This window comes from Suricata suricatta, chromosome 15 (genome assembly GCF_006229205.1).
Source record: "Suricata suricatta isolate VVHF042 chromosome 15, meerkat_22Aug2017_6uvM2_HiC, whole genome shotgun sequence".
Taxonomy (NCBI): Eukaryota; Metazoa; Chordata; class Mammalia; order Carnivora; family Herpestidae; genus Suricata; species Suricata suricatta.
Window position 1 is genome coordinate 40906129 of NC_043714.1, and position 26889 is coordinate 40933017.

Here is a 26889-nt window from a genome sequence, read left to right on the forward strand (position 1 = left end):
ACTGGGACAGGTAAGAAGGCCAGACAAAGGGTGCTGATGGTCCCAGCAAGAGCAGTGGCAGAGTGGATGGAGAAGGTGGTGGACTTGTGATGCTGTGGCCTGGTGATATGATATGAGAGGTGAAGGAGAAGAGGAACAGGTAAAAGATGATGCCAGGTTTCAGGCTTGGAGAACGGTGATGCATTTACAGAAGCAGGGAACATAGGAGCTTCAGGTTAGGGGGTTGGAGCAGGATGTCCCTTATGTAGTTTGATATGTGTCTGGACCTCAGGAAAGAACTGGGACAGTGTGGAAGTAAGTCATTAGTACTCAATGGTCATGCTGCTATGGGAGTGGGTTAGATAGCCCGGGCGAAGGGAAGGGCTGAGAACACTAAAGAATGGGCAGAGGAAGAGAAATGTATAGAGAAAATGGAAAAGAGACATTCAGGGATGGGGCAAACCAGGAGAAGGTGTCCCCTGACAGGAGCCAAGGGAAGAGTGTCAAGGAGACAGATGGTCAGCCAGGTCCAATGTCCTAGAAAAACACTCTTATACCCATTGGATTTAACAACCAGAAGGATGAGGTTGGCAAGTGCAACTTCAGGAGAATAGTAGTGGGGGGTGGGGGGATAGATTGGGAAGGGAGTAGGAAATGAGGAAATACAGATGGCAAGAAAGGAAACTCTCCCAAGAGATTTAGCTATAAAAGGAGATAGAGCAGTAACCAGAGAGGGTATAGGGTAAAAGAACATTGATGTTGTTGTTTTACAGGAGGAAAAACATAATATACTTTCAGAGGGAGGTAGGAAGATGAATGAATGAAATCTGTGGTGAGAAGCAATTGTAGGACATAAAGCAAATAACAGATGAGAGAATATGAGCAGCGTGTTCTCTCGATAATGACAAAATTCTACCGATTCCATGTGGTAGGAGTAGCATGGTGGGCAGATCTTGGAGCAAACCCCGGTGGTCCATTCCCAGCTGAGAGCAGCCTTGGGCAAGTTTTCAAATCTCTCACCTGAAGTGGTAGAGCAGTACTCAGAAGAGCTCCTGGTACACACTAGACAAGTACTCAATAAATACTAACTACAATCATCTGCTGATGCCCACATTTCCAAGAAGAGTTTATCTAGTGGCTTCTCACCTAGGCTGCTAAAGATACTGGAAAACATGTCCTTGTGCCAATGTTTTCTAAATTGTTGAAAGTCAGACCTGTCCTCCAGAGCTGGGCCCACTTCATCTGCAGAAGCCCTTGATGTTTGTGTTGCTTGGCTCCAGCAGGGGCAGCAGAAGTATCCATCATGAAGGCGGTGCCCGCACAGTTGAGAAATCTCTTGTGGGTTCCTTCTTGTGTTTCTTTCCAAACCCTTTCTTCTGGTTTTCAAATAAGATTTCCCTATTGAGGAAGGGTGGCCAAATTCTGGGGATTTCATAATACTCCCAACTCCAGGCACCAGATTTATGTAATTGCACTGGTGGAGATTTGAATTCTCTTTTGAAGAGGCCATATGCTGTTTGTCTGTCAAATCGTCTGCATGTTGATGGAGCTGAAATTATAGGAGATGAAGAATGTACAAGTATGTTCCAGAGTAGCTCGCACATGGTTGGTGAGCCCTGAGTGTTTGTTTCCTTTCTGGAAGGTCCTAAGATTTGTTCTTGTAAGGCAGCACAGCAGGGTGGAAGCCATATGAGATTTGCCCTCAAATTTTGGCTGTCCTGTTGAGCAGCTGTATGAATGTGGGTTATTTACATATCTTCTTGAGCCTTTTCTCCCCATCTGTAAATGAAGCCTGAGAATACCCACTGCACCAGTATGTTTGGGGGATTAAATGAGACAATATATATGGAAACACCTAGCACACAGTTGGTATTCCATGTTTTTTTTCTTCTCTCTTCTCTGGGTCCCCGTTTTCACTACTAGGTAACCATGTTTAGTCTCACAAATCTGATCTAATTCTTCACATCAAGTCAATATATTAAGCATTTAATAAACCTCACCTTGATGCATTAAACCCACTGTATGAAAGTCACACCATTACCTAGATTTTCCACTGTCTTGTTAGGCATCAACAGATCTTTCTGTGGCTTCAATAGAGATATTATTGCCAGTTGCCAGTATGAGATGATGTATTCCCTTACTCTTCAAGGAAGTGTATGCAGGCATTTTGTTTTCCCTGGTTGAGCATTTTGCAGTCTCCTTTAAAAACAATGCCCTCATCTTGTTTCCTCTCTCTGACCTGCCTCTTCTCCTCCTTCCCAGCCTCCTAAACCCCATCATGCTTCCCTGCATTGTTGGCTTAATGGGCACTTTAATAAGTGCAGCATTTCCATTTTGGAATGCACAGAGCACAAGACAGAAATTGGATTTCTTCCTAGACAGTTTCCATCCTCCCTCCTCATGTACAGCTTTCTCCCTTCTTTTCCATTCAGCAACACAACTGAAATTTGCTGAGTCAGAACAGGGAGGAAGGAGGTATGAAAGGGGAAGCAATCTGCCTTCTCCTTGTTTCTGGAAGAGCTTATTATCAACCTGTGCACTGGAAGAGACCAAGTGCTCTAAAGATACTCTGGGTGCCTCTTGTGTCTCCACAAAAGCCCAAGGCCCTGAGTACACAGTGGATGACAGAATCTAATTACTGAGATAATTATTGTTACCTGCACTGCCCAACTGTTGTGTTTTGTAATCAAAAGCTATATTAGCAGGTGTGACTCCAAGGCTGCTGAAAACTCAGGGAAGCTATTGAGGCCCAAAATTGAGAAAAGCTAAATTTCGCTTTAGCTAGTGGGCCTGCATTACACAGCTTTTATACTAGCAGAACGTTTGGGTATCTGGGAGTACACCAGAGAATTTCTGCCAACGCATAGGCATCACTCTCCCTGTATGACTATCCTCAGCTGACTCAGCTGCTCATTTTCTGAAACTAGACTTCATAGCAATTGCAAATAGCTCCATACCATTTTTGAATTTGTTCTCTTTAAATAGTTTCTCAGATCCTAAGAAAGCCCAAACCTGAAAGCAGATGCTCCCTGATTTAAAACTATATTGCAAAGCTACAGTCATCAAAACAGTGTGATTTGGCATAAAAACAGATACACATCAGAGGCACAGAATAGAGAACCCAAAGATAAATCCTTGAATGTATGGTCAATTAATTTATGACAAAAAAGGTAAGAACATACAGTTGGGGAAAAGATCGCCTCTAATAGACAGTGTTGAGAAAACACATTGCCACTTGCAAAAGAATGAAATTAGACCACTATTTTATGCCACACACAAAAATTAACTCAAAATAGATTAAAGACTTGAATGTAAGATGTGAATCATAAAACTTCTAACAGGAAACATGGGCAGTAAGCTACTTAACATTGGTCTTCATGATAAATTTTTGGATCTGACTCCAGTAGCAAAGGCAACAGAAGCAAAAAATAAATAAGTAGGACTACATCAAACTAAAAAACCTTCTGCACAGCAAAGGAAACCATTAACAAAATGAAAAGACATCCTTGAATGGGAGAAAATACATTCAAATCATACATCCAATAAGGGGTTAATAAGGGTTTATATGTTTCTATATAAAGAACTCATTTAAAAAAAAAACAATCTGACTTTTAAAATGGGAGGAGGATCTGAATAGACACTTCTCCAAAGAAGACATACAGACAGCCAACAGGCACATGAAAAGATGCTCTGTACCACTAACCATCAGGGAAATGCAAATCAAAACTATGAATTATAACCTCACTACCTGTTAGAATGGCTGTTCTCAAAAAGACAAGAAATAACAAGTGTTGGTGAGGATGCAGTCATTATGAAAGACAGTATGAAGGTTCCTCAAAAATTTAAAAATAGAATACCATGTAATCTAACAATTCCACTTCTGGATATTTATCCAAAGATAACACTAATTTGAAAAGATATATGTACCCTTATGTTCATTGCAGCATTATTTTCAACAGCCATTATGGAAAAGCCTAATTGTCCACTGAAAGATGAATGGATAAAGAAGATGTGAGATACATATATATTGATAAGATGTGATATATATGTATATATTTAATATATACATATATTATAATGAATACTACTCAGCCATTAAAAAAAGAATGAAATCCTACCATTTGTGACAACATAGAGGAAACTTGAGGGAATTATACTAAGTGAAATAAGTCAGACAGAGAAAGACAAATACCATATGGTTTCACTTATATGTAGAATCGAAAAATCAAAGCAGACAAACAAAACAAGACAAAACAAAACTCATAGATACAGAGAATAGAATGGTGGTTGCCATAAGGAAGGAGGTTTGGTGAGCAGGTGCAATGGGTAAAGGGGTTCAAGAGGTACAGACTCCCAGTTATAAAATAAATAAGTCCTGGCTGTCATGTGGAGCATTGTAACTCTAGTCAATAATACTGTAGAGCATACCTGAAAGTTGCCAGGAGAGTGAATCCTAAAAGTTAACTTTATATGGTGACAGATGGCGACATGATTTATTGCAACGATTATTTTGCAATGTATACAAATACTGAATCGTTAGGTTGTAAACGTGAAAACAAATATAATGTTATATGTCGATTATACTTCAAGAAAAAAATTTTAGAAAAATAGTTCACCAGTACGTGACTTAACAGCCTTCATTTGGCTTTCAGTGAAGAGAAGCTTATTTTAGCCTGGGCACCGACAGGTGTATATTTGGTGAGTACAGTGTGTCCTAAACGGGATATAGGTATGTGTTCATACCTCTTGCCACCTGCTTCATATTCGTTCTGGCACAGAACTTCAGACTGGCTTTCTGTTCCCCATCTCAGCCAGCTCGAATTAATTTATGTCTACCTCTCTGCCATAGCACACTAAGGAAATGGAGTTTCCACTTTAAAAATCAAGCTTATTAAAAATTGAGCAACATGGTGATAATTGGTTTTTGAAATGCTTAAAGAAGTTCCAAGTAGAAAAAAGGAAACAAGTTGCAAAAGAGGAAGAGAAATTCAGTAATTAAGACAAGGACAATTAAAAGGAGAATAACAAAGAAAAGTGGGTGAGGTTGACAGGAGATAAATTGGAAAGGGAGAAAGGGTCAAGGAAGAAGCAGAAGGGAAGAAAGGAGACAGGAAAAGCAATGACATGTGCTTGAGTAATGGACTCAACCAAGGAAATAGAAAAAGTGAAGGCCAGAGTAAGAATTATAGAGAAAAAGAGAGACATTGATGTCTTCAAGAATTGCAGATCATTGGTGGCATAGACATCCACATCTCCAGAATTACAGATTATTGGTGGCCTAGGGGAGTGTAGAGAGGGGGAGATCTATCTCCCAGGAAGTTAGGTGTTCAATTCCTTAGGATAATCTGACATTTAGGGAACCTGTCGCCTGCATATTCTAATTCAGACTCTAAAATAAGAGCCAGCCAGACTCATTACTGGGTTTGGCCAGCCTGAAATGGCAACAGAATTCACTGATGCATATTTAAACTGAATTTTCTACCCAGGGTCTTAAATAAACAGTCACCAGATGTAACTGAAAATTAGAACAAAGCTTTCAGTCGTGAGTGTTCCTGTAGGAAAAGTCTGAAACCCCTTCATGTTGCTTTTTCCAAAGTTTTTAGTCATTTGCGGTTTTTAGCCCTGGCTAGTCTGTTTGCAATGGTTCCATTGCTGGCCTGTGTGAATCCTTCTAGTATTTACTTTTTAACATTCTGCAGGGCAGGGAGAGGGCTGACACCTGTGATGCAAGCGAAGCCTCTGGCAGGAATGTTAATTCTGTCGGCAACAAAGGAACCTTTGAGGGACTTGGATTCTTAATGGGACCACCAGAAACTCCTTCCTCCAAAGCTGGGAAATCCAGAACAGGTCTTCTCTGTCAGCCCAAATTTGCAAAACCAGAGTTGTCAGAGGAAGGTAGAAATGGCATGAGGCCTAAGAAATCTCGGGAAGATGTCATTTGGCCTGTGGTCCAGATCCAGAGTCTGGAAACTTGGCAGCACCTCCCAGGCTTGCTGTGGAGCCCCTACTGACAACTGGATGCTCCAGTGAGTCTAAGAATTGATGATCACCAGTAGCTTGTGGATAGTTTTCTGTGTTAAGGAGACATCTTCTGTTAGGCTGGAAGCTAAAAGCCCTCTTTACTCATATGTGTCTTAGGTTAATTGATAGATTACACATTTGTCACTAATGAGTAGAAATAATAATCCAGACTGATTTCTATTTGTCAATGAGCTGTTTTTAAATGTATACACTGCTGTATTTTAATATAGTTAGATTTGGGTTTCTATAAAATCATGAGGGCCTACCATGCCCAAGTGTTGTTAAGACACTGGATGAGGATCATTACCTCCAGGTATGCAGAGTCAGTCAGCGATCAGTTCATTCAAGCATATTATTCAGTAATCAGGGTGACCTGCTTATCCTGGTTTGCCCAGGACATTTCTGCTTTTAGCATTAGAGGTTCTGCATTCCAGGAAGCCCCTCAGAGCCAGGCCCATTAGGATGGTTGCCCACCTTATCATCTACCATGTTCTGATAAAGATAAAAGAGACCCTAGAAATCATGATTCCTATCCACTCATTTTAAAGTGCTAGTTAAAACCAAAGAGTTTTCTTCATTGATTTGTTCTTCTCATTCATATATTTCCTAGATTGGAGCAGATAAGTACTGTGGTTGAAGATGTACTCACCATACTGCATTAAAGAGTAAAATTAAGCAAAAGATACTGCAACATGCCAATAAGACTTTTAAAATCGAGGCTGTCATGCTAAGCGAAATAAGTCAGGTGGAGAAGGACAGATACCATATGTTTGCACTCATAGGTCTAACAGGAGAAACCTAACAGAGGGCCATAGGGAGGGGAAGGGGGAAAGAGAGTTGGGGAGAGTGAGGGACACAAATCACGAGAGACTATTGAATACTAAAAACGAACCAAGGGCTGAAGGGTGATGGGGAAGGGGGAAGGAGGTGATGGTAATGGAGGAGAGCACTTCCGGGGAGAAGCACTGGGTGTTATATGGAAACCAATTTGACAATAAACTATTATTAAAAAAAAAAGAAAGAAAGAAAAATTAAATAGTCAAGGGGAGCCTGGGTGGCTCAGTCAGTTAAGCATCTGACTCTTGATTTCAGCTCAGGTCATCATTTCATGGTCCATGAGATCAAGCACTGCGTCAAGGCTCTGTGCTGACAGTGCAGAGCCTGCTTAGGATTCTCTCTCTCCCTCTCTCTCTGTCTGTCCCCTGCTGGCTCCCTCTCTCTCTCTCTCTCTCTCTCTCTCTCTCTCTCTCTCTCTGTCTGTCTCACTATTTCTCAAATAAATAAACATTAAAAAATAGATAATCAAAAACATAAAGTGAATCAAAATTATTATTCAGTGTCTGGATACTATTTGATACATCAAAAATTGTTTATAAAATAGTTTCATTTCAGGAAGTTTAAAGAATAAAATACAATGTTCAAAATAGAATGTTCAAAATAATGTAAATGTTCACAAATGAAGACTAGTCTGGAAGCTAGCAGATGGTATGTCTAGTCTTGGCACAGTTGCTAACAGACCATTGACCCCAGACAAGTCATTCAGCTTCCCCAGATCCTAGAATTTCCTCATCTGAAAATTCAAGTATAGGCAAGAATTTCCCATGGGACATGGGACAGCTACCCGAAGAGAAATATTAGAAGTCAGGACACTCATGCTATAGTCTTCATGCTTCAATTACAACCATGTGACCTCGGATAAATCAGTTAGCCTCTCAGTTTCCTCATATATAAAAAGGAAAATTGTTTACAGCCTATAGAGCATGCATCTTGGGAAGATCAAGATTCATCTTGGGAAGATCCTGTAAGAAGCATATACAGATGTCACACATTCTGCTGTCCTATACAGTGACCCCTACAGTTTAGGGCAGTATTTAATATGGATCATGATTTAGTATAAGCAATAGTAAACTATGGCCTATACCTAAATCTGGCCCACCACCTATTTTTGTAAAACACACACACACACACACACACACACACACACACACACACACACCCTCATTGCTCATTCATTTACATGTACACACAGTCTGGATCACTTGTATGCTACAACAGCAGAGTTGAATCGTTCAGTTGCAACAGACTGTATGACCTGCCAAATCTACAATATTTAATCGCTGGCCCCTTACAAAAATACTTTACTAACCCTGATCCAGCAGAAAGGTTGCAGATTGCTGCTCCAATACCCAAGGCTTCTCTTAAGTTCTGTGTTAGTACATGATCCCAAGCACATGATTTACTCTCTCTGGTTCCCTGTTTCTCATACTCTAAAAACAGGGGAATACAAATCCAGCCCTTTCTTTCCTCACAGAAATGCTGCTAAGATAGATAAGAAACCAAAGACTTTGATCTTTTCTGAAAGGAAGATTATTTAAATTCAAAGTATTATTCATAAGGTAGATGCTGTTAGATAATTCAGAACTGGTGACTGATGTGTTGTTATTCTCTGATACTAGATCTCTCATGTGCATTGGTGGGGGGTTGCTTAGATCAGTGATGGCACACAGACCCCTGCACCATGCTACTACATCAAACTAAAATAATGCACCACAATTGAATTTAATCATAGTATCCAGTCAGGAGTGTGAGTTTTAATTGCTTCTTTATCCTCTGAAGACTATCATTAAACATTTACAAGACATGAACTTCAGATCATGGCAGCATCTCTGCTGAGGTCACCTGACAACTGGCCTTTTTAATCCAGGACCAAGACAGGGGGGCCTTCAGGCACATAAGGAAGGACTATTCCCAAGACAAGAGAACAGTCATGGTGGTAGCACATGGGCTGGTTTGCAGAGCAAATACCAAAGATATTTGTTTATGTTAAAACTTTAATTTGTATTTGATTCCTGGATGCATGACTGATATCCAGGCTAGTTAAGCACACACACAAGTGATTTTCAGATCTTTGCCAAGCAAGTGTAAATATTGGGACCTCCTTTTTCCTAAGAACTCCATCAAAGCTCCAGGGAGAATCTTCCTAAAGGAGCAGCTCTTAATGTGTCTGAAAGCAGCTGTCTAAGGAGGCCAAGCCTGATCTTTGAAAGTAACACTGGCCAAGGTACAGCCCTTTTACAGACGCTACATACCAAACTACAGATTTATGGCATAGATAAATTAGTGGGCCATCATTTGCTCTATAAAAGGAGTCTTCATTTTACAGTCCAATTCCCTGCCATGTTCTTTTACTGATCTATTGCTGCTAGTGCGGTTCCAATAAAATCTAATTGTTAGAAATGCAGAACACATAGGCCTTTTCATTGCTAATCTGGATGGAAAGATGAAAAGCAAGGTGCACTTATAATCCTCTTGTATCCCAAGACGTGGCTTCTGTGAACATCTTTTGTTCTCAGCCTTGGAGCTTAATGTTACTTATGATTGGCCGGGAGGAATGGGATGCATAATTCCTTATCATAAGAATGAAAAAATATCATGTGATTTCATTGACTAACTCATTCTGATTATCTGCATGAAACTTCAAAAAAATGAAGGATCATCAATACAGGAATATGCTAATTGGCCTTTTGACAATGACTCATAATAATATTACTAATAGCTACCATACTGAGCGTTACCATATGCCAAGCAGCATTCTACCTCATTAGCTCATTGAAGTTCAAACAAACCAAAAAGATAGTTACAATTATTATTATCCCTATATAATAGAGGGGTATATCAAGGCACAGAGAGGTAAAATATCCTTCCTTATACTACTTGCTGATACATGCATAATCAGAATTCAAACTCAGTGCAATTGACTCTATCATTTGTGCTACTAACTTGTCTGCCATATATAAGACTTGTCTGCTCTACTGAGCAGTAAAGCAACTGTCAGGTGCTGAAATGTAGGAGCAAGAGCACTACCTGAAGCTGCTAAGTGTGTCAATTATATCTCAATTTAAAAAACAAAAAATAAATAACTTTTGTTTAATTTTTGAGAAGAAGCTAATATGTGCCTCAGTCCATTAGAGAGAAACTGGTATTAGACTTGTCCTTTGCTGTTAAAAAGCAAACTAGAAAACTGTGCACAATATGTCAAACAGCTGATTTCATACATTGGACAATAAGAAAATGAGGTCTATGATCCCTGAGGTAAAGAAAGTAGAAGATGACTCCTATGATTGCCCCAATTTTCCGACTGGAGACACATTTCAGGCCATAGAGCAGGGAAAGGAAACCAAGCATAACGCAGCAAGTCTTGCTAAGTTGCAAAGGCAGAAACTAGAGTTCGGGGAATCTGAGGCAGCTATGTTTATAGGACACAATACCAGAGAAGAGGGAGATAAACAGAAAAAGAGATCCAGAAATCTTCATAAGGTTCTCTTTGAGTCTTTTGTTGCATACTGAGCTGAACATGTGTAGGGAAAAATTCTGTAAGACTCAGCAAAGAACAGCTATCGGGGATCCGGGGGGGTCGAACAATTCCCAGAGCCCACAGCGCTGGGGAAATTTTTAATTTCCATCAGCCAAAATGGAGCAAACTTGTGTATGTGGTGCATTCTGACAATTGGACTGGAGAAGTTCCATCCCAACCCTGATTTATATGAAAAGAAAGCTTTCAAGGAGATGAGGGATGTCTTCACAGGCAGAAGTGATCCAAAAAGCTAAGAGGGACAGTAGCTATTCTGACAATCCACAGACCACAGACAGAGTGGGTTGCATCCTAAATAAGCAAAATGGGATTTCATGTCTATTACCATGCATGCGAGGTTGAATTAGAAGCAAGGGAAGGATGTAATTTTAGAGATGTACAAGTCAGATATTCTATTATTGAATCTAATAGAAGGAATTTCAAAAAACACAGATTCATGGGAGACATTCCCTAGGAAAAATAGAAGGGTGGTTGTGTGGGCACGGGTACTCTGAGGACGGCGGATTCATAGACTTGACCTTTCACACCAGTCTGTGCAGCCAAGACTGCCTGTCCTGTGGTCTTCATCTTTAAGATGAAGGGATGAATTCAGCACAAAGTGAAAACAAGTCTGCAGACCCTTTCACCAGACTCTTACACTTCTAATCATCATCATAACCTTTAAGCCTAAGTTTATTCATCTATAAAATGAGGATAATAATAATTATAGAATCATTATGATGATTTGATATGATAATGAATGTCAAATGTTTAGTTAAGGCCATGGCACGTAGAAAGTACTTAGTAAATCCTGGCTACAATTATGGTTATGGTTTTTTTACCTTTTTCATCATGGAACAATATGTCATTATACAGAACCAATGTCCCAGGGACGATAAGGAAGAGTGCTATTTCCCAGTCCCTGTAGAATGCCCATAGTGAAAGAGCCTCCAGCCTGCTTCTTAACAATTTTTATTGCTTTAAAATCAGTAACTTAGGAAGAATAAGGCTTTTTACTTTTTAAGCTTCATCTATGGAATCCCAAGAAGTTTTGGATGTAATCTTATATTCGTTAATCTCCTTTCTATGGATATATTCTCCTAGATTGAAGGTTCCATGAAATTCCATGAGAACAGACACATTTAAATTATGCCCAACATGGTTTGCCCAGGGCTTAGCAAGGTAGTTGGAACTCAGTAGGAGATCAGTAGATATCAGATGAGTGAATATGATCTCCTTTTCAAAGCCTTATATCCAAGTCACGGTGGGCAGAATCCCTAGTGTCTGCCTTGCTATGCAGCAATGAGTGCATTGTAAATGTTGCCATGATCACCTCGAGTAGTCACTCAATCTATTTACAATAACTGAATGATTGTTATCTCTTCTGTATGAAATTAACAAGAAAGAATTCATGCTTCATGTTCCATATCCTTCAGAATCAGTCTTCTTACCAGTTTAATTAGTAAAGGACAGTATACTTTTCACCTCTGTCGACAATTCTAACTGCTTTAGGGAAAATGATTCAGGAGATGAAATAGCAGGTGTTATTATAAATTTTGTGCTGGGAACTGTTTCAGGGTCTGTAGCAGCAAATCTCAAGCACCATTTACCTTACCCAATAATTCTGAAGTTTGAGTATGAATGATGGAACAGCTAACAACATGTTATCCCACAACATAGCATAGGCTTCCGTTATCATCAGGCTTTTTTTTTAAAGAACACAGAAATATGTAAATTGCAGTTTATCTCACCACAGAAGCATTTAATCAAATGTGCTGTAATTATATTTTGTGTGGCTACTGAGAATAATCACTATTTCTTCATTATAAGGATTGTCCTAAAAATTACACTAATGAGGGCCAACCATAATAGCATTGGAAATTTAGCTACATTTAAATGTTAAGTTTGTACCTCAGCCTTGTAGATTCCCTATTTGTGGATTGCCATGGGCCAGGATCATTTCATGAGCATTGGCATTTAATGGATGTTCCTTGAACTGAAGTTTTACTTTAAGTGAAATGTGTTTGCATTAAAAGCATATTCATTTCGAGGCTCCTTCTTAAACATTTGTTTCTTTTGTTTTGGAATTCACAAAGCCTCTCATGTGTGGCTTATTTTTTTCTTCACTGAGTAATAATTTTTAGAAACTTATATTTTAGAAGGTTTTATGTAAAAAAAAAAAAAGTCATCCTTTTAGCAGATAGTCAACTAAGGGACTGCATTTAGCTGCCAAATGTGAACCTCTCAGGTGACCAAGAATGAAAAAGCCTATTTGCATAAATAAAATGAAAGCCAATAAATAGAAAGCTTATTTGCATAAATAAAATAAAAGCTCAATAACTAAGCCAATATTCACGAAAGTTTTGACTATTGTCAACAGCTAATTTTGCTCCATTTTCAAGAATTATGGCTTGAGGAAAGAATTCTTCACCATGTGTCTGTTCTCCTTGTCCTTGGACGCTCAGGTGAAGGAAGCTTCCTAATATTTTGCAGCATTAGCCACATAGTTTCTCATCTTTTTGTAACCACCTGCCTTACACAAAATCATGAACACACTTCTTATTTTGGATAAATTTATGCTATCTGACACATAAATGAATATGAAGAATAGAAAGAAATCAAAAGACCCTTGTTCCCAGATCAATTTTCTTCATTGGTCTGAACTACCTCCAAACCAGCCCCCTGGTTCCTGGACATGACACATGTTATTCATTAGTACTTCAATTTTATTATATTTTTAATACAGCCTCTTTTCAGATGAGATTGCTTTCAGTAGTAAAACTTTCTTTGATGTATTTATTTCCTATTTTCCATCGCGTAGCTTCTTATGACCTTGACACTATGGTTATCTAGAAATGAAAAAAGCCCATCTTGGTGTAGACTCATGCTCCGTCTAGCCCATAATTCTGCCTCTGACAATGGCCCCCAGAGGAATTTTGTGGAAGCCTTGGCTGCCCACGTTGACATGACCTAAAATTAATAGTCGTACCCTCTCAAATAGTCTAATTTCTTTCTACCAGTATGGCTTAATGGCTTTATACCAGTATGTGAATTTATACTCAGTGCCTTAAAAGGGACAATTTTAGGGGTGCCTGGGTGGCTCAGTCAGTTAAGCGTCCGGCTTCAGCTCAGGTCATGATCTGACATTCGTGGGTTTGAGCCCCACGTCAGGCTCTGTGTTGACAGCTAGCTCAGAGCCTGGAGCCTGCTTCAGATTCTGTGTCTCTCTCTCTCTCTCTGACCCTCTCCCTCTCTCTCTGACCCTCTCCTGTTCCCACTGTCTCTCTCTGTCTCTCAAAAATAAATAAAGAACATAAAAAAATTTTTTTAAAAAAAAGGACAATTTTAGCCTATCCTCCTTATTGGGGGTGGGGGAGATAATGGAGTCCCCGGTGTAACTGGAAGGGGCTTTGCAAGTTTTCAAGAACAATTCCAATTCCAAATAATCATACCAATTCTCAGGTGGGCTTCCTTGTATAGAAATAACTATTGCTTCCGTTCTTTATCTCATAGCCAGTTCGTTCTCTATTGCCTGCAATTCCATAGCAACTCAACCTTTTTGGTTGTAGCATAGTTTAATCAAAGGTTCTTTGAATAGGTAAAATACCACCTCCTTTCCATTGCTTACAACTTTTTTTTTTGGTAACTTTTTAAAGACTATCAAGATTGTAAAAACAGGCCAAGGTTTCCTCTTACAAAAGCCATGGTTTCTTTTTCAACCTACGAACTATGTGTTTAACGGCGTAATAATAAACCTTGGATTTTATAAATGCATGAGCCTGGCCATGCAGAAGTGAAAATCACTGGTCAGAGGTTCAGAGTCTTCTTTATGATCTTTCTCGTGAATGGGCATATTCTTATCAACCCGTTGGCCTTCAACATCCTAATCATTGAATAGAGGATGACAAAATTGGGGCCCTAGCTCTCTCGTGTCAGCCAGGCATCCCTGCAGTGCTCCTTCAACCAACCTTATAGAATTGTCAATATTCAGTGTGGGAAGTGGGTCTGCAGCAGCATGTCCATGTAATCCTTCCAATTTGTCTCATTCCTTTGTCTCTGCCAACAGAATGGGAGGTGACAAGCAGAAACACAGGTTTATATTCAACCATTTGCCTTCTACTGCACAGTGGATTTGTAACCCTTTTGAATCTGTAGTCAGAAATCAAAATCTGTTCATTTGAGCACATAGAAAACCTATGATGATTTTTAGGCTTTCAATATAAACACCACACTGGAAACAATCTTCAGAGTCTTTTCAAGTCAAAGACCCATATAAATTAAATGTTCTCACAGTGTGCTCTGTCAGAAACAATTTTTACTGATGTTTTCTTAGTGAGCTTCATTTCCCAAGTGTGGAAAGAACTGCAGAAAAGCATTTACAAGGAGTCACATTAGCTCAAATAGGTGGGAATTTTACTGACATCAGGCCATGAAAGAAGAGTGGACAATAAGTTCTGTATGGACAAAGGGAGAATAATAAATTGGGACCAATATATAAAAATGAGTAGATTCAAAATTACCTCTCTCAAAAGAAGTGTCAATGTTATTTTGTGCTACAAACCAAACAGAAGGATGGTGATGTGGGGTGTTTCTTTATAGTTATATATGAAGCTATAAATGTACATGCACACACCTAAAATCATAAACTCAAAGATAAGGACCTTATCACATGTGAATGTGAGTGTTCTTTTAAGGTTTGTAGGTAGATGGTATTAAATTATAATTTTCTAAAAGATAAAATCTTGACTCTCATGTGAAAGGGAGAAAGCAGTTCAAGAAAGAAACAAGGATGCTAAGGGGTCTGGAGGTGTTAAGGACAAGCCAATTATATATACACAGATAAGTGGATACAGATATGTAGACACATATCTGGTATATCTATATATATCAGGTATAAATACAGATATAGATTCTATATATATTTTCTATATGTAAACATCTATATATACATATTCATTTATATATATATGTGTGTGTGTTTATGCATGTAAAATTTATACTTATTCTCCCCCTGACCCCCTCATACCCAGAGCCCATCCACTACCACACAGGGGGAAGGCAGGAGGCCAGCTCTTACGTTAGTGACCACTTTGCTCAGTGCTCTTGCTCATTCAGGTACTTATGGATAAAATTACAGATGAAGACTTTGTGAGAAACTTATCTTTTGAGACATGAGAATGCAATTGTTCTTTTAAGGTTTGTAGATGGGCAGCATCAAGCTATAACCTTGTAAAAGGTAAAAATTATAATTTTCATGAAAGCATAAAATAAACATATCAAAGATTTGATTTAATTAATTAATGAAATCAGTAATAAGATATTAATACCAACTTACAGAGCATATGAGAAACTAAAGTTATGTAATTTTATAAAGAAATGTTAAGATTGCTAGGTTAGATTTTTGAAACTGGTTAATATCCTAGAGGCCTATAGATTGTAATGTTTAGTATTATCTGTTCTTTGGGAGAGAAATCCTTTTCATCTCTACTAGACAAAAATCTATGATTTAAAATATAAATTCATGAAGTCTGTGACCTTTAATCAACAGTAAACAGTGAGTCAAACTAAGAACATTCTCCTAGATGGTTCTTAGGTGGACTTTGCTCCTGAATGACATTGAAGAGATGTGTCTTCCACCTTTTTGCCTTATTTTCAAGTTGTGGTTAATTTTTAGAGCAGTAGTGAAAGGTATAGGAACATATCGTATAGTCCATGATAGGGCATTTGGATCTCAGCCTGTGTATGAAATATCATATGTTTTTGATGATGAGAACCTACTTGGCAAGAGCTGATAGTAGAATCCCCAGGACGTAGGATTTGCTTTGCAAAAGTTGCTATAGAGGAGGATAAAGCCAGTATTCATCTCTGCTTTCGTCCAATCTGATATTTCATAATTCCTTCATTTATCCATTTAGTGAGTCAAAAATACTTAATGAGCATCTACTATGTGCCAGGCACTAAGAATTGGAGCAAAAAGATAAAGTTCCTGCTCTTGGAGAGCTTATATCCCAATGGAAAAGCCAGGCGTCAAATAATAAAACCATTACAAGAATAGTATACGTTTAGATAGTAGAAAGGAGGATGAGTGATCAGAGGGAAGGTGTAGTTTTAGACAGAATGATTCGGGAACTCTCAGGAGGTACAAGACTGTGGTCCAGATAGAGCAGGCTGGGTGACAGATGGGACCCCGCTGTTCATCTTCTGGTGGATAGTACTAGTCTGCCACTGTATGGACATAATTCAAGTCTTCACTGTGTTTTGTAGTCTAGGATACCTCCAATTTGAATTTCTATCTCCATGTGATGAGGTAGAAATGGGTACTGGGGGGACCAGATCAGTGAATGGAGTAAATTGTGCAAATAGTTTCCCACTGGAGACAAAGTAGTTACAGATTCCTGGGAAAGGACAGTGAGAGAAGGTACAGAAAACTGGTGAGGAGCATGGTTTTTAGGACAGAGACACCCGGATTTGAATCCTATCTCTAATGACACATGATGATCAATCTCTCACGGGGTGACTGGGAGAATTAAATGAAATAATCTCCATGAAGCCCAAGGCACACAGGAAGCACTCAACAAATAGTATCCTTACTATTCCCACTTTGGGAAAGTCTCTAGTACAGCTTAATGCAGCGGTGATTAATTAGTCTTGTTATTGCTGTATGGTTCTTCAACTTTATGGAAAGATGACTCATTATCACAGAGTTCAGGTATTTGTGAACTGCAGGTTCCCCAGGTACTGACTTAAGCTATGTGGTCAGAGTTATTCCTGCAGCCAGTCCAAGTTCTACAAAGAGATGGAAGGTGCAGGCTTATACCTGTAGTTTTTCAGCCCAGACGTGGCAATTCTTAGATAAATTAAGAGTTTAGAAACTAAAATTATAATACTTTTGATAGAGTTTTGATCAGGGATGTTTTTCCTTCTCTTTCTTGTCTTGTTCAGTCCTTTCCTTTCTTTTACTGTTTTTTTTTTTTCTTTCCTGTTTATAACTTGCCTTCTCTTCTGGAGAGCTATGAGTTAGGAAGCTATTAATTAGCTGCTTCTCACTCTAATTTTCAATGAGATTTAATACAGTAGGGATAAAGCTCCCCCTTTTGAAAAAAAATTAAATGTCTATAAATTCCATGAATTGATTTTCTAATTGTTTCAACAATAATGCTTTTTCATTGATAATGTTGCTAAAAGAAATAATTTCAATTAAATTTTAAATCTATTTTTAGATTTTATAGATTCTAGGGAGACTATTTCTTGCAAGCAATAAGTTAAAACCATAACATTCTTTTCTAACCCCACAATTATGATCAGAGGAATGTCTGTAATACATTCCATTGCAATTAAATTGCATACCCCAGACTGTTCAAGATCTGTTTATAAAAGAGGAATGGATTTTCCACAGCTGCTTGCCTGTTAGTACATCCTTCATGCAACATCGCAGCAGCCAGAGTATGCACTGAAATCACAGACTTGAACTTAAACTTCCAAAGCTTTCAAATGTCTTTTAAAAACTTCCCCTTACATGAATTGCTTAATTTGTGTACATGAGAATCCACTGATTACATATGCATGACAGTCAACCTAACATAAGAGGAGGCTTTGGGAATCTGTGCGCATTTGCCCACCCATCTTTCCAGGAATTAGCAGGTATTCAATCTTGTTCCAATATCCTGCACAGACCACAGTCATTACTGAGATCTCTCTGTGAAGATTGGAATCTGCTGTGAACAGTATGAGGCAGGTTGGGTATTTCTTACAATATTCATTGGCCCAGCTTCACCCAGTCACACAGCTGGAAGATATTTTCTGAGATGAATGTTTATAGAAAAGATTCTGAGAGAAAAAGAAAGAAGGGGATAGGAAGGAGGAGAAGGAAAAATAATCCAAACAGAGCTAAGCTGGGGTCATATAGAGTATGACATCACAGTCCGGCTATTTCATCTTTAAGAATAGTTGCCAGAATTTTTTATTAAATTAGAATTTTAAGTCCCTCCAAGCTGCATTTAATTGATCAAACTGCTGTATATATAATGGGTCATCTTTATGGATATATAACATCTATAATAAAGTATTAATTGGCTGCTTACTAATTTTCACCAGACAAATCTCAGTAGCCCCATTTCATGAGTGAGAAAACTAAGGCTGAAAAGCCTGATCTGATTCTCCCAAAATCACACATTTATTAAGCAGAAGAGTTTGAATTTGAACCCAGGTGTATCTGACTCTTCTCCCTGTGTTCTTTACTGTATCTCCCTGCATAGGTCCAACTGCTTGGCTGATATACTCAAGGATATGTCTTCACATCCTTAAGTTCCAAACCTTTCTTAGAAATGCTATTTCCTAACAGTGAACTGCCCTAATAATGCTGTAGTTTATTTCCAGGGGCTGAATGTTGGCCTTCAGAGCAGGCTCCTTCCTACCAGCTTTCTATTTCTAAAAAGCATTTGATGATTCCCTGTTCAGAGCTCATATACCTGTCAAAAGAGACTGTGCAATTCATCCCTAGGGATAGTTAACATTCCCTCCACCCATGAGAGCATGTCAGGTGCTCTCAGAAATTGAAATCCAGGCTCTCCCTCAGTGCTGGTCTTTTAGATTAGTAGCTGTGACCGATAAAATGTCTCCTTGGAATTACAGAGACAAAGCGGCAAGGCCGCCAGCAGGCCTGCCTCCTATCTTCTTGTGGTTATCAACATTCTTGCTGGTAATATCGGATTTTCTGGGGCTGTTTTAGCTTTAGAAAATGTTCATGGGAACTTCAATGATCTCTGAGGAAATGCCTTCCCTAATGCTCGGGCTCTAAGAGGGGGCAGCCAAATTCCCACCCATCTGGCAGGCTAGTTCTTTCAGTCTGAGGCTGGAAGGGAATTTCAGGGGCCTGGAGAGGGCATCCATAAGTATATCTTGCTTCTATTTTTTCAATGTGGTATTTGGAATCTTTCCTGTCAGGCATCATGCCGTGTCTTTAAGAAGCTCTGGATTGGAGAGCCATACTTTGGCGGGCTGGAGTTAAATGCCCTTTCCTGTACACAATTAATGTACACAATTCTAATTCATCTTTCATCCACCCTCAGTGACTTCCATTCTTTCAACTCCTTGATTTTGTCCTTAACACGTGAATGTGACATCCACCTGATGCTCTCAGAGTATGTGCTCCTCACCAGCTCCAGCTGGTTCTAAAACTTCATATGTCGTGGTTTCTGTTAACATACCTCTTGCTCCTACCAAAGTAAACACACAGATGTCTCTCCTGGGTATGCTGTGAATTCATGACACGAAGTATCTTCTGGTTTTAAAATGGACCTCTGGCCTTTTCACTGTGAGTTTTGCTTATCTTCATCCATATGCTTTCCAGAGAATTTCAGAGACTGGGATATCATCATGGGGCCCTGATCTTTGTCACTTGCCCCCAGACTATATCTCTTCCTCCACCTTCTCTTTGCCACAGTGGTTTTTACACAAGTCCACCCCTACACTTCTCTGGGGCATCTCCAGTCTCCCTGCTTTTCTGCCCATTGGTTCCCAAGGGATCCCCATTTATGAACTACATTCAGTCTCCTTTCAGCCTTATATTTAGGACCTTCCACAATTGGTTGACAACTTTATCTGCCAGTAATTAACTTAATTTACACACATACATACACATCACCCAAACTGTAGTGCTCACATACTCTTTCACCTGGACTGTCTGCACCGCATCTCTGTCTGTTGACATAGTGAGTTCTTACATTAAAATTCTCTTTTACCAGTCCACATCAATCTTTACTTTTATCTACCAATACTGTGGCCCTGAAGGCTGTTATGGACTGAATTAGCAACTCAACACCTTCCCTCTGGCTTATGAATCTGTTTGGCCATGGGGAGGCCCCATAGGATATGAGAGGCACTGGCAGGAAGCTGACTCTCTGGCTTCCACAAATAGCTACAGCTCCTCTCGTAACCCTTTCCTGCAGTTATTGCTGCCTTCTTCTTTGCCTTTTAGGCCTAGGAGTGATAATGGCTCTCCTTGTTGCCAGTCCTAGGACGCTTCAGCATCCCTTATAGGTTTTATTTAACCCTGACCATTCTTTATAAATAATCCTTTCATCAAATTCTCCAAGTTACCTTCTTGGAGCATCCCATCTGTTCCCCATGGGGACTCTGACTGGTATAGTGTCCTCAAGGCCCAATTCTGTCATAAAATTCACCAGTTTCATTCATTCACTCAACAAATATACATTCATCTTCTATTTGGTGCTATGTTATAGGTATTGGTGACAGCGTAGAGGACAAAACAGGGGCCTTGCCTTCAGAGAGCTTACGAAATAAGTGGGGAAATTAGATGTGAACAAGCAATTATAACAAAGGAAGGTGGAGATTGTGATAAGAGAATGGAGTTCACACAGCAAGGGGAGAAAGCATAGGGGGTCAAAAAAGGTCATTCAGCTATCTGAGCCATCCACTATTTCTTCATCCTTTCCTTGTGCCACTCTGCCCCAAAACCTGTGTCTTTTGAGAGGAGGGGCTGTGTCTCTTTCACCTTTACTTCTGCCTTAGTCTTTAGACCACTGCCTAGCATATTGTAGGAACTCAAGTATTTGTCTAATTGAATTAGATTGAGCCTTCTAAATATTCATGGGCCTCAACTCCAGCCCATCCACTGAAGGTTTTACACTATTAAGCTGGATGATAGTGAGATCCCCACTTTTTCAGAGCCACTGGGCTAACAGAAAACATGTTCTACTAGTTTTAGAAAGAAAAATCATTGAATTGGAAGACCCCTCCCCAACACAGGTAAAGGGTTCTATAGACATTGTCAACTTAATACACCCTGTTTGGGATATTTCCTGGCAGTCACTGGAGTCATTAATTGTCAAAGGTGAGAGCTGAGTTTTCATTTATACTTATTTTTTTTCCTAACTGGCTTGTATTATGTCTAATGGGCTCATGGCTGAACTCAATGTGAAATATGTATGAAAATAACTCCAAATCCTATTTCAGAGCAAGGAGTTTGGGGAGATAGGTAAAGGAAAACCTTGGCACAAAGTTTTAAAGTTTATTTATTATGAGAGAGGGAGAGTGTGCACAAGCTGGGCAGGAGCAGAGAGAGAGGGAGAGAATCCCAAGCAGGTTCTGAGCTGTCAGCATAGAATCTTACATGGGGCTCAATCTTATGAATGAACCTTGAGTTCATGACCTGCACTGAAATCAAGAGTAAGAGGCTTAACTGACTGAGCCACCAAGGTGCCTCTTGGAACAAAGCTTTTAAAACTTGTGTTAGAATTGAGAATGTCCAGACAGCAACCTAAGGCCACAAAGTTCTCAGGAACAAGAACAGGGTCCAACCCATAGCATAGGAAGTAGAGGACTGGGTGAAGACAGCTCTGCCAACATGTAGATCAGAAGTTTGTAGACAGATTCCTTCCCCCAAAAAATAATGGTTGGATAAAACAATAATTGTCTTTCTATAACAAATGGCCTAGTAAGGTAAAGTAAGGGAATTTCTCAAAGGTGAAAAATTAGAAGCAAGAATCTATACAAGGAAAATCCTGGAGCCTGGCATCTGTGTGAGGTTTCTGGCAATGTCTGTCCTCTTGGATCATGATTTTTTAATGAGCAGTGGGTGCATCAGGGACAGGAGACAAAAAAGGCCCTAGTGTCCTTATATAAGATATTGATTAACTTTAGTTAGATATGTGAGCTATGATTTCTAAGGTCTCCATCGACAGAATTGAAATAAAGTGTGTAATCTCCAAGCTAGTAGAGTGGGAGGGATAAAAGGAATAAGAGGGAAAAAATCAACACAAAGGAAGGCAAGAAAGAAAAGGGGGGGGGCAAATAAATAGAAACAAAATTAACAAGTAGAAAGCAAAAACTAAGATGCTATAGAGGTGCCTAGGTGGCTCAGTCGGTTAAGTGTCCAACTTCGGCTCAGGTCATGATCTCACAGTTTGTAGATTCGAGCCCTGCATCGGGCTCTGTGCTGAGAGCTAGCTCAGAGCCTGGAGCCTGCTTCAGATTCTGTGTCTCTGTCTCTCTCTGCCCCTCCCCTGTTCACACTCTCCCTCTCTTGCTCTCTCAGAAATAAACATTTAAAAAAAACACAATACAAATAGGTTCAATTGAATGCAATTTAACAATAATCACAATCTACACAAGTGAATTATACTGTCCAGTTAAAATTCAGTTTGTTAGATTACATTTTTAAAAGTCAACTTTAATGTCTTTATAAGATAAACCTCTAGAAACATAAGGAGCAAAGAAGAATGTAAGTAAAATGATGAAAGTAGACATACTAGGGTAAAGAAAGAAGGTATGGCTATATTAAACATTAGGAAAAACTAACATCAAGACAAAAAGCATTACTAAAAATAAAGAGGATGACTACACATTAATAAAGATGTTCAGTTTACCTGAAAGCTGCAATTCTAAATTTGCATGCCCCTAATAGTATAAGTTTGAAATATATAACAAAGAAATTGCTAGAACTACAAGAAAAAAAATCCAAAGTCACAAAGGGACTTTTCCATATAACCCTCTCAAAACTGATAGACTGAGTAGATGATAAATCAGTTAGGTGTTAAAAGATTTAAAGAACACAGTTAACAAGGTTGATCTCGTGCACATACACAACACACTGAAAGCACATTTTTTTCCACACAAAAACATTTATAAAAATAGATCATACGTTAGACTACAGAGACAATCTCAATAGAATTACGGGAATCTGTATCATATAGCCTGCATTCTCTATAAGCTAAATTCAAAATCAAGAATGAAAAAATAAATTAGGAAATCCTTATACTTTTAAAAATTCTAAAAAAAAAAAAACAAAAAAAATGACAAAACACATTCTCACTCATGAGTCAAAGAGAAAAATCAAACTAGGAATTGGTAAATATTTAGAACTGAGCGATGGTGAAAATACTGATCAGAACTAGTGGGATGGAGTTAGCGAAAACAGCAATAGAAGAAGATGGTGGCCTTACTGTTTGTGTTGGAGACAGAGAAAGCAAAGCAATAAACAGAACATTCAACTCAAGATGTTAGAAAAGAAAAGCAAATAAAGCCAAAGAAGGAAGGAGGGAAATAATAAATATAAGTAGAAGTCAATGGAAGAAAAACCACTATACATTAGAGAGTGTTAAAAAATGTCTTTTTTTTTCCAAAAGACTAATACAACTGATAAGCTGCTGGCAAGACTGATGAACAAAAGAGAGAGAAGTCATTAATAGCTAATATGGAGAATGATGAGAAGCGCGTTCTTATACGTGCAGACATAAACACAGATAAAAACAGGATATAACTGATAACTCTATGTGGATTATTTTGAATACTTGGGCAAAACTCACACATTCCTAAAAAATATAATTTCCAAAGTTAATTCAAGAAGAAATACAAAACCTGAGTAGCCCAATAACCAAGAGAGAAATTTAATCATTAGTTAAAATTGTTACCATAAACAAAATATCAGAGAATTTTTGTAAGGAGTCCTACTACAAAATAATCAGGAAATGAATCATTCTAATCTTACACAAACTATTCCAGAGTGTACAAAAAGAAGGAACACCTGCCTTTTTATAAATCAGATATATACGTGATGCTAAAAATGGAGAGCCACAAACAGAAAATGCAAATTTTAAAAAATGTATAATTTACAGTTTGCAACAAAAAGTATAAGCCTTGGAGATAAGAAACTAACAAAAGGCATGCAAATAGTATTACAAAACTTTAAAGATGTTATAGAAGACTTCGATCAATAGACACATATCAATACACTATTTTCATGGAGAAGAACACAATATCCTACTATAAAGATCTGAGTGCTCCCCAAAGTATATGTAGATTATCACAATATCTGTCAAAATCCAAAAAATTCTTTGTACAATTTTAAAATGACTCTAAACATGATCTGAAAGAACAAACAGTTGAGAACAGTAAGCATTCCTGAAGGGGAAGGAAGAGACGTGAGAGAATTTTCTCTGCCAGATAACGAAGACACTGTAGTATTGCCACAGGGATACACAAACAGACCATTGGAGCAGAATGAGAAAGCCCCAAAATGAACCCACTTGTATAAGGAAATTTAGTTTATGGCAAAATCTGAAAAATAAAAATATAATCCTACCCTATATAAAATCAATTCCAATTTTAAATGGATGAAGAACTAAAAATGAAAATCAAAACTTTTCAACTTTTAGAATAGAATACCAGAGAATATTTTTATGATATTAGGGTAGGAGAAAACCTCTTAAACACAATACAGAAAGTAAAAATCATAAGAAAAAATAAAAAATTAAATTATATTAAAATAAGAGCATCTATTGAGCAAAGGACATGATAAACAGAGTGAAAAGAGTCACAAGCCAGGAAATGATTTGTGTAAACTTCTACCAAGAAAATATTAGTATCTACAATATTTCAAGAATTTCTACAAATCAATAGGAAAAGACAAATGAATTGAAAAATGGGCAAAAGGCATGAACAAGCATTTCTCAAAAGAGAAAACATAAATAACAAAAAAGTATGAAAACATGTTTAGTCTCATTAATAATTTTAAAAATTAAAGTTAAAATCATAATGAGATAATATTTCATACCTACCAGATTAGCAAATATTAGCCTAACAATACCAAATGCTAGAGAGGCTATGAAACAAGAGGAAGACTCATATACGGACAGTGGCAGCGCACATTGAAAAGGGAAACATTTTGGAATTAAACGATAAAATTAAACACACATCTACTTTAGAGCCCAGCAATTTCATTCCTCTACTTAGATGCTAGAGAATGCTGATAGCAGCATTTAATAATGAAAACTGGAAACAACCTAAACGTCAATCATCAAGAAAATGGATAAATAAATGCAATGAAATAATGTACAGCAATAAAAAATGAAAATGCTGCAACTCTACACAATGAGCAGAAAAAACAAGTCACAGAAATGTATCTGGTATAGATATATATTTGAACGCCTGAAGATACAAAAGAAGATATTATCTTTTTATAAATAAACAGGACATTTGTATCAGTTAAACAAGTGAAGGGTTTTTTTTTCTTGACATAGCAGATAGTCCAGACATAGGCAATGTTCAGTGGGCTAGCAGTATTTTCTAAATGTTAAAATTTAGAATACTAAATACTAAAACTTTTGAAAAGCTCCTTTTCTTTTCCACTCTGACATTTTTAGTGTGTGGGCTTTTTGCCTCATGCTGCTCCAAACTTTTCATCTTCTTTTAATGCAGCACCAGGGCATTTTCCTGACTCTTGTCAGCCAAGTAAAGGCTTTCCTAGAACTCTCCCATAGCCTACCACTCATGTCCTAGTAGTAGGAATGGTGCCACATGGCCATTTCTTGCTGCAAGAGAGCCTGGGAAAGTAGTGATTTTGCCACTGTGGCCTGCACACAGTCGGAGCAGGACGCATGAAGTGGGAGGAGTAGGAATGGTTTCTGAGCAGCTATTCAATCTCTGTCAAAATATTTCACTAAGACTTCTTCCTTCTCTCTCTCCAGGAGCCAGTCTACTTGATGACCTATATAAATATTTCTCCTTCCATCACTCCCACGGAGACACCATGACTATCATGGATGCAAAGCAGATGAATGTTGCTGCCGCTGTTTGGGCTGTTGTCTCTTACGTCATCGCAGACATGGAGGAAATGCTGCCCAGGTCTTAGCAAGAGCAAGAAAGAAAGCATGTTTGTCCTTTCTGGCCAGGAAGCCAGGAAGTCCCTCTTCAATGAACGGTTTCATCTGACCTAATCCATTGTCAAAACACAGTACTTTTTCATACTTTCTACTACCATCTCTCTTGATACTTTCCAAATTCTGTTTCTAGAAGAAAAAATGATCCCCAACCCACATAGAATCCACGTATGATAGGGATCACAGTGGGGATATTTCATTATACCACCTATAAAAAATATTGTTTCTACATTGAAAGTAAATACTGGATAAATATTTGGAAGATCTCTGGTTTTCATGCATGGATTGATAAACATTAAATCAAACACAGTGACACCAATGTTTTATGTTATTTATCAAAGGAATAGAGGAATACACAATTGTAGTATGGTCTTCATTGAATATATGGAGACATTTGCCTTTCTAATTACTACACTTTTATGTCATTAGAATTTTTTAATGAAATACGATTTTTTTAATTAAAAGAAAAAAATGTCACCACTTAGAGATAAAAACCAAGTATGTATAGTCTAGTTGCCTTACTAAAGATACCTACTAAGGTCTATCACCAGGTAAACAATAATACTGTTTTACATTTATGTTTTATATAGTTCACAAAATATTTCTATGAAGTTGGGGCTTATTCCCATTTTGCTGTTGACAAGGTTGAGACTCAGCAAGGCTAAATAATACTCATAGGCTTTAATAGAGCAAAAACACTGATCCGCATCCACTTTGAAACAATATCTACTATCCTTCTACACACATATCCAGTATTTGATTAAAGAAATAATTTAATGGGGCACCTGGATGGCTCAGTTGGTTAACATCCAACTCTTGGTTTCAGCTCAGGTCATGATCTCACAGTTTGTGGGTTTGAGC

The 26889-nt window shown here is 38.3% G+C and overlaps 1 protein-coding gene across 2 annotated transcripts in view; it reads left to right on the forward strand.

The window, feature by feature from the left end:
- The window catches only part of CPQ (carboxypeptidase Q), a 335799-nt gene extending 309456 nt beyond the window's left edge, over positions 1-26343 (forward strand). Inside the window, exon 7 of one of the 2 annotated variants that reach the window (XM_029923922.1) lies at positions 25837-26343. In XM_029923922.1, coding sequence (XP_029779782.1) covers positions 25837-26000 — 164 coding nt within the window. In that variant the 3' untranslated portion in view covers positions 26001-26343. The remainder of the gene's footprint in view (positions 1-25836) is intronic. The other variant, XM_029923923.1, reaches the window with a different exon arrangement.
- The last annotated feature ends 546 nt before the right edge of the window (positions 26344-26889 follow it).